Raw genomic sequence first — 9,325 nt, forward strand, 5'->3', positions numbered from 1 at the left:
AGTGCTCGATGTCCTGGAGGAGCACTTTGGGTACTGCATTGTGGCTCTGGGGTACCCAGAGGCCGCTGGTGTGGGCTTCGATTGGCCTTCACGTTCTCCATATCTGAACATGTGCGATTCTTCGTTGAGTGGGGCCCAGCAATAACCCCATAACCATTGCTGAGCTGAAAACACCCATTCAGGTGGTCATCGACAGCATCAGTGTTCAGATATTTCAGTGGGTTGTGGAGAATACAGCTATTCGTCTGTGCCACATCATTGCAAGTGATGACAGGCATGTTGAACATGTCATAACCTAAATCCAAATAACTGTAGTGACATATATATGTTGAATAAAGTGTGTCCACACCACAGTTCTAACCTTTTCCCCCCAGTTAGCTCAATAATTGTCACCCTGTAGACTCGTATTGAAGCTATGCACTTAACTATGCTGCAACCACTATAGTAAATGCTACAACTTGCTTACATGTGAATATTTAATGTTTGCTTCCTCTTTGTCCTTTACTCATTATTGCAAATGTGTTGCAGGTCCAGGTAATCCCATGGCTGTTAAGTGATAGTAACTACATAAAGTACACTTCACAGAAGCTGGACCCACAGAAAACTGTATTTGTTGGTGCTCTTCATGGAATGCTAAATGCTGAGGGTTTGGCGAAAATAATGAATGACCTCTTTGGAGGTGTGATATATGTAGGTGAGTTCTTGCACAAATCAGGTCATATTACCTACCAAAAGCTAAAGTTTCTTGAATTTATTTATTTATTTATTTATTTATTTATTTATTTATTTTCCTCATACTTGTGACCATTTTCACATCTTTGCATTGTAACATAGTTCTTGCCAAATTTTAAGGTAGTACTGTTATTAGTAATATACTTACTCGAATCTAAGCCGCCTTTTTTTCCGGTTTTTGTAATCCAAAAAACCGCTTGCGGTTTAGAATAGAGTCCAAAGCAAGCGGAAGTTCTGAAAAACGATGGTAGGTGCCGCTACAAATAACTTCTACCGTCCAATATATGTAGCGCTACACAGGCATGCTTTGTAGGCACAAAGATAAATACTGGCGCCAAAATAAATTTTAAAAAACGGTGGAAGACGAGCTTTTTTTTTTCCCCCGCCCCAAGTTTCAACCACTGCATTTTCATACATTATCCAACGAAGTAAATACAAATTCCGTATTGTTCATCTTCAAATGTAGCAGAATTTCAATATACTACGGAAATCCGACTTACAAGACTGTTTGGGATGTTTGTCAATATGGCCAACTCTACGTTCTGAATTTTTTCTGGGCCTGTGAGAAGAGATTGTTGCTAATAGGAACCTGATTTAATGTGAATCACATGCAGTATTCTCTTCACCATAAGAATAATACAAATATAAACATTTTGCTATGTATTCTTTCGTGTTTGCTGCTATCTCATTTAAATCCTGTCTGCTTAATAAACTACGAAACTAGAGTGACACAACAGCAAACGCGGAAGAATATACGTATTGTGTCATGTTTATATTCGTATTATTCTTATGCCTAATAGTGATAGTCAAAAATGAATCATGGCAACTGACTAGATTATTAAATGTAAGATGACTAATTTCTGTGCAGAATTTGATGTACTAAAGAAGCAGCCGCAAAGATTTTCAAAGGGGGAAAAATTTTCGCCTAACTCTTGTTAAGAACATGTTCTAGCACACGTAGTCTATTATTTGGTTCTTGTTGACCATTATCAAAGAAAGCAGCAGAGTAAGTAACATCAAATAGCAATCTCTTGCCATCGTTTCGCTAATGAGACGACTCTCTCTCTCTCTCTCTCTCTCTCTCTCTCTCTCTCTCTCTCTCTCTCTCTCTCTCTCTCTCTCTCTCTCTTTCTTTTTTGTTTTGGTAAGGTGCGGTAGCGCGCAAAGAAGCAAGCTATGCCGCGAGCGGCGACAGGCCGTAAACACGTACTATCAGAATGCGACAAACAATGCATGACACAGTACAGTAATGCATTTTCAGCTTAGAGTGACGTAGACACTTATAACAAAGAAAACGGCACTTACCAGATCAAAGCAAAATGAGCAATCGATTCAAACCAGACGAAGCATGTGAAAAAGGAAGGGTACCCGTATAAATACGGATGGATCGCCTGCAGCATAGCAATGGCTACCTGGTGAAGCTTAACTGCTAAGCTTAAGACTCGAACCAAACTACTATAGCTGTATCGTCATTCATTCGACCTAAATTGTGTCTCATATTACAATGGACCAACTTTGTTTCGATTTGGAGGTGCGGCCTAAAGCTTTTCTCCCCCATTGAATTTAGAGTCTCAAATTTCAGGTGTGGCGTAGCCGTTTTTTTTTTTTTTCTTTTTCAGGTGCGGCTTAGATTCGAGTAAATACGGTAGTTTGTATTTTTGGTGCAGTTCCTACCTATTCCACAATTACATTACCACCACATTATTTCATTTCCATCCATACTACTACCTTTTATGATTTGTTGGCTCAGTGATAGGTACCTAATCAGCATTTATGTGTAAGTCAGATACTTGGCACCACAGTTTGTCTTGCATTACAATGAACATGTTATAATGAACTACCTTTCCTTTTATTGTGAATTTAAAATCTGCAAGACCATTTCAACAATTAAAAAAGAAAAAGAGAAAATGTAACTTCTGAAAATATTTGAAATTTGAGCTGTCGCAAGTTAATATTAAGCTAGTTTGCCTTTTCTCCATTTGCAGATGTATTTTGGTTTTTGATACATTTTCCAACACTGAGCATCAGAAAGTCCTCATTAGTTACTCTATTCATTACAGTGTGTGGGTCGTATTGCTTTGCAGATTCTCGTTGATATATATGTCTGCTTGTGTCTGTGTATGTGCGGATGGATATATATGTGTGTGTGTGTGTGTGTGTGTGTGTGTGTGTGTGTGTGTGTGTGTGTGTGTGTGTGTGTGTGTGTACCTGTCCTTTTTTCCCTAAGGGGAGTCTTTCCGCTCCCGGGATTGGAATGACTCCTCACCCTCTCCCTTAAAACCCACATCCTTTCGTCTTTCCCTCTCCTTCCTGAAGAAGCAACCATCGGTTGCGAAAGCTAGTAACTCTGTGTGTGTGTTTGTGTGTTTTGTTCATGTGCCTGTCTGCCGGCGCTTTCCCGCTTCGTAAGTCTTGGAATCTTATATATTCACACTTCCACATGGGAAAAATATATTAAAAACAAAGATTCCAAGACTTACCAAGCGGGAAAGTGCCGGTAGATAGGCACAATAAGTAAAACACACAAACACACATACCGAATTTAGAGCTTTCGCAACCGGTGGCTGCTTTGTCAGGAAAGAGGGAAGGAAAAGGAAAGATGAAAGGATATGGATTTTAAGGGAGAGGGTAAGGAGTCATTCCAATCCCGGGAGCAGAAAAAAAAAAAAAACACACACACACACAGTGAGTGAGAGAGAGAGAGAGAGAGAGAGAGAGAGAGAGAGAGAGAGAGAGACAAGCAGACATATTTAAAGGCAAAGAGTATGGGTAGAGAAATAAGTCGAGGCGGAAGTGTGGAGGCAAAGATGGTGTTAAACGACAGGTGAGGTATGAGTGGCGGCAACTTGAAATTAGCGGAGATTGAGGCCTGGTGGATATCGAGAAGAGAGGATATATTGAAGGGCAAGTTCCCATCTCCGGAGTTCGGATAGGTTGGTGTTGGTGGGAAGTATCCAGATAACCCGGACGGTGTAACACTGTGCCAAGATGTGCTGGCCGTGCACCAAGGCATGTTTAACCACAGGGTGATCCTCATTACCAACAAACACTGTCTGCCTGTGTCCATTCATGCGAATGGACAGTTTGTTGCTGGTCATTCCCACATAGAAAGCATCACAGTGTAGGAGGTCAGTTGGTAAATCACGTGGGTGCTTTCACACGTGGCTCTGCCTTTGATCATGTACACCTCCCGGGTTACAGGACTGGAGTAGGTGGTGGTGGGAGGGTGCATAGGACAGGCTTTACACCGGGGGCGGTTGCAAGGGTAGGAGCCAGAGGGTAAGGAAGGTGGTTTGGAGATTTCATAGGGATGAACCAAGAGGTTACGAAGGTTAGGTGGACGGCGGAAAGATACTCTTGGTGGAGTGGGGAGGATTTAATGAGGGATGGATCTCATTTTGGGGCAGGATTTTAGGAAGTTGTATCCCTGCTGGAGAGCCACATTCAGAGTCTGATTCAGTCCCGGGAAGTATCCTGTCACAAGTGGGGCACTTTTGGGGTTCTTCTGTGAGAGGTTCTGGGTTTGAGGGGATGAGGAAGTGGCTCTGGTTATTTGCTTCTGTACCGGGTCGGGAGGGTAGTTGCGGGATGCGAAAGCTGTTTCCAGGTTGTTGGTGTAATGGTTCAAGGATTCAGGACTGGAGCAGATTCGTTTGCCACGAAGGTCTAGGCTGTAGGGAAGGGACCGTTTGATATGGAATGGGTAGCAGCTGTCATAATGGAGGTACTGTTGCTTGTTGGTGGGTTTGTTGTGGACGGATGTGTGAAGCTGGCCATTGTACAGATGGAGGTCAACGTCAAGGAAAGCGGTTCCATCAGATTCACCTGGTCCTACTCCAAATCCCATGCCAAAGGAGTTGAGGTTGGAGAGGAAATTCTAGTTCTTCTTCACTGTGAGTCCAGATCATGAAGATGTCATCAATAAATCTGTACCAAACTTTGGGTTCGCAGGCTTGAGTAACCAAGAAGGCTTCCTCTAAGCGACCCATAAATAGGTTGGCATACCAGGGGGCATCCTGGTACCCATGGCTGTTCCCTTCTTCACTTTTGAAGGCCAGACATCCCAACAATTAAAGGGAAAGTTCATAGTTGAAAGCCCACTAGTGATCACAACTGCAAAATGTAGTGTGAAGCTATGTCCCCATGGCCATTGGAGATATGTTTCTGTTGGAAACATTATTTCCTACAGTGTATCGCATCTGTTTCAGACTTTTTCTTTTCTCTGTTTCTGTCCACACTGGCAGCAAACGTTTTTCGGTGTACTCACATTGTCTGCAACGCTATTTGCTGTATTGCTTTTTTATTGTGTACCGTGTCTTGTCTAGAGATGAGGAAACTGTAATATGTGCTGCTGCATTATTAATAAATGAAAGTTCATGCAAACAAGATAAGATGTTTTTGCTGTTTATTCTTTTTCTGTTAATTTATGACGACGTGCCCTGAAGTCAATGAGCATCTGTGTGTTCCTTAATTTTGCAGAATAAGGTTGCATTTATCAAAGAATTTTGTAATTTGTTTTAAAGCTGCAATATTATTTTGATGGAAAGTTTGTATAGTAGTTGTTAATGGTTGATAAAACTGGATTAGTTGTAAGAAATAACTTGGTTTGCTTACAGTCATTATCTTGAGTGAGTGAAAACATACTGTAGAACACCTGGTGGGGGAAAAACTAGCTACGTATGGTAACAGAGTATGGAAGAATGCTCTAGTTTTCATATTTTCTCTTGTGTATCATCTAATGATTTTGAATTTCTGGTATAAATGGTATCACCATCCCTCCACCCACAAAAATTTAATAAATCAAAACACGCGTGACAACTTGATACAACAGACGACACAGTGTGACATATAAACATACACTTGCACTGTACAGCGGTGACATGGGTTAGCTGGCCTGAAATACGTTTCTTTTGATCTGTACAGACACTGCTACAGATAGAATTCAGTGTTCGGAAAGAGGTTTCCAAACTGTGTCCATATCAAGTAGTGGGAAACGTGTTTAAAGCTTAGTGTTTACGCGGCTTGAAGTCTACTCGACCCAATTAAACCGTCATTGGCTACAGAAGGAAAACCGCCACCTGTTAGATTTGGGTGCCTTTCACTGTAACCCCATGCAGGTCTGGGGGTTAGAATAGGCTTATAATATTCCTGCCTATCAGGAGACTAAAAGGAGTCTCCAGTTTTGGCCCTGTAAGTTCAGGTCCCATTTTATGGCTGGACCTTCCACATTAAAATTCTAGTGAAGTGCAGGTCTTTGAGGAAGGATGCCTTATGTGGTGCACAAGTTATCTGTAGTGCCGTTCGATTTGATCTCCTGTACCTCTCTGTGTCCTGGCTTTGCAGCTCCAGCTGCAGTTAAACTATTTAGATGAAGACATCTTCTGGGTATGTCGTCGTCTTCCGTTGCCCACTGACCTCTTTTGCTGTCATGACAATATTGGATTTCGGTGTGCCCAGTATCCAGCACGGTAGCCAGTCTGTTGTAGTGGGACCATCGTGCCTGAGCTGCAAAACACCTCGCGCAAAGCCAAGGAGTAGATGCCCACCTTCTTGGGGCATTAGGACACCCAGAAACGGTCATCATGCCAGGTGGCTTTTGCTGTGGGTGGATGGTGCCCATTGGGAGAGGCCTTGATCGGAGTGGGTGGCATCAGGGCAGATGACCCTCAATCAACCAGTCCAAGTCATCTCTTGCTGGTGACCAAATGGCGCCAGCAGTCTCTAATAAGGGAAAAGGTAAATACAATGCTGACAAGTGTGACCCTAAATAGTTTCCCCTCCCTCACTACACCGTGTATTGGGTGCACTAATTTCCCAACTCCCCCAACTTTTCTGCTTCTGGGTGATATTAACACCCATAACCCATGGTGGGGTGGAAAGGAGGTCACTGGCCGTAGTAAAGATGCCGAGGACCTACTAACTCAGCTCGATCTCTGTCTCCTAAATACAGGTGCGCCCACACGTGTCAGTGTGGCACATGCCACGTACCACATTCTCTGCCATTGGTATCTCAGCTCGTGATGACTTGTATGGTAGTGGCCACTTTCCACACTTCCTGTCCCTACCTCAGTGTCCCTCATCTCAATGCTTGCCCAGGTCGGCTCTTCCCAAGGCTGACTGGGATGCTTTCACATGTGCTGCCACTGTTGAATCTCCGTTGCATGGCAGCATCGATCAAGTGATCCACACTGTCAGTACCACCATTGTTGCCGCAGCTGAATCAACAATACCTTGTTCCTCCGGTGCCCCCAGTGGAAGTTGGTGCCTTGGTGGTCGCTAGAAATAGCTACAGCTATTAGAGACTGTAGGGCCCTCCGACATCATAAGCCCCACCCGTCCTTGTAGAACTTCATTGCCTTCAAATGGTTCTGTGCCCAGGTCCACCTACTCGTCAAATGACAGAAGCAGGACTCTCGGGAGCACTTTCTCCACCACTGGAATGTGAATCTCTCCTTTTCATGTTTGAACCAAGCTCCGTTGACTTTACGGCTATCAGATTCCTGCAGGTGTAACTGGCAATTCTACAAATGCAGCTGTATCTCCCGATCTAGATGTAATCGCAGGGTGTGTTGCTGAGTATTATGTGTGCACCTCTGTATCTGAGAATTACTGTCCTGCTTTTCATCTCCTCAAATGGCGGGTGGAACGACAACACGGCTCCATACCACCCTCAGCCATATAATGCTACTTTCGGTGAGTGGTAATTTCTCAGTGCCATTGCTGACTATCATGACACATCGTGTGGCCCAAACAGCATCCATTCCCAAATGCTTAAACATCTGTCAGCGGTTTACCACAGTAAGTCGCAAAGGAAATACGCTGTATACAAACTAAACACAGTGCTCATACAAGCGTCTGCCAACAGCAAAGTGTGTCAAAGGCTTTAGGAAGACTATGCAATGCTCCTTAACAACAAATTGCCTCCGCTGAGTGTGACGTGACAGCTGTTTACATTAGATTCGTTTTAATGCAAGATCTTTTCATGTCTTACACGTATGAACATACATCCTTCCTGTGTCGTCGTAGGTGCACAATTGCAGTTACACCTGTTACCTGACACTCTCCGGCAACAGCTGAACCGAACCTATTTCTGACAGGTTACAGGAAAATATTGGGAATGGTGGTTTGGAAAGTGTTACTCTAAAAGTTAATTTCCTTTTAGGCAAGATGAACTATGTGCAAGAATGTATGACGAATTTCTTAAATCACAGAGCATTTGACACTCATTTAAAAATCAACTCAACGACTATTTAGAAAAATTTCTAGCCCACAAGATCAGACATTTACTTCATTATTAAAAATTTTACAGGCGTGTTTATGTGATGTATCTTAAAGTGTAACACACGCAAAAGAGATAAACATTATATGTGGAAGCTTAGCTTCTCTTGCAGCTTATTAATCTTAGAGACCAATATATGTGAAAGCTTTTCTTTTCTTGTAACAACAATATGTATATTAATTTAAACCATTGACTTTTCTTATTTGTGTGTTTGCCCTACTGAAGAGTGATAATGCTATTGGCTGACTACATTATGTGACCTATGCTGTCATCAGCTGGCGAGATCACGTGACATGAGCTGTGACTGGCTTTCGAAAGTGCGTTGCAATCTTGGCACGTCGCAATCTAAATTTCAATTCTTCAGAAAGTAACATGCGGTGTTTGGTGGAATTCGAATTTATAGTTCCGTAACACGAAAATATGCAGGGTGCATGTTGCTGCACATCAAAGATATTTCCGAAATGTGTTTTTCCCCTGAGTTTCATTTTCTAAGAGTGCCAGGTAATTCTATGTAAGTGTATAAAACCATAAACAATCAAAGGATTGACAAGTTTTACAGTGCCAAGGAAAGTAATACTGTCGCTTAACACGGAAAAAGTGTATTTTCATCCGGGAGAAAGTGTATTTTCCACTGGGAAAAACCTGGGAAATTTTTTTCCTTGTCCACGTATACACCTTGTATATGCTGATTATTTTTATATTTTCTTGTGCTCCTCTTGTATTGTGGCTGAACGCCAGCTCCACGGAGCTATCTGGAAGGTGCATTCGTGGGCCCTTGCTCACAGATTTGTTTTCAGCTTGCAAGACTCTCTCTCTGTCTCTCCTCTGTCTCTCTCTGTCTCTCTCTCTGTCTCTCTCTGTCTCTCTCTGTCTCTCTCTGTCTCTCTCTGTCTCTCTCTGTCTCTCTCTGTCTCTCTCTGTCCTCTCTCTGTCTCTCTCTGTCTCTCTCTGTCTCTCTCTGTCTCTCTCTGTCTCTCTCTGTCTCTCTCTGTCTCTCTCTGCTCTCTCTCTGTCTCTCTCTGTCTCTCTCTGTCTCTCTCTCTGTCTCTCTCTCTGTCTCTCTCTCTGTCTCTCTCTCTGTCTCTCTCTCTCTCTGTCTCTCTCTCTGTCTCTCTCTCTGTCTCTCTCTCTGTCTCTCTCTCTGTCTCTCTCTCTGTCTCCTCTCTGTCTCTCTCTCTGTCTCTCTCTCTGTCTCTCTCTCTGTCTCTCTCTCTGTCTCTCTCTCTGTCTCTCTCTCTGTCTCTCTCTCTGTCTCTCTCTCTGTCTCTCTCTCTGTCTCTCTCTCTGTCTCTCTCTATCTTGTCTCGCGTGTGT

At 43.1% G+C, this 9,325-nt stretch overlaps 1 protein-coding gene across 1 annotated transcript in view; it reads left to right on the plus strand.

Annotated features, from left to right (window-relative positions):
- The window catches only part of LOC126293616 (uncharacterized), a gene marked incomplete in the record, with an annotated part of 370,783 nt that overhangs the window by 336,296 nt on the left and 25,162 nt on the right, over positions 1–9,325 (plus strand). Inside the window, 1 exon segment of the mRNA XM_049986896.1 lies at positions 529–694. Coding sequence (XP_049842853.1) covers positions 529–694 — 166 coding nt within the window.

The sequence above is a fragment of the Schistocerca gregaria genome, chromosome 10, assembly GCF_023897955.1.
Source record: "Schistocerca gregaria isolate iqSchGreg1 chromosome 10, iqSchGreg1.2, whole genome shotgun sequence".
Lineage (NCBI taxonomy): Eukaryota > Metazoa > Arthropoda > Insecta > Orthoptera > Acrididae > Schistocerca > Schistocerca gregaria.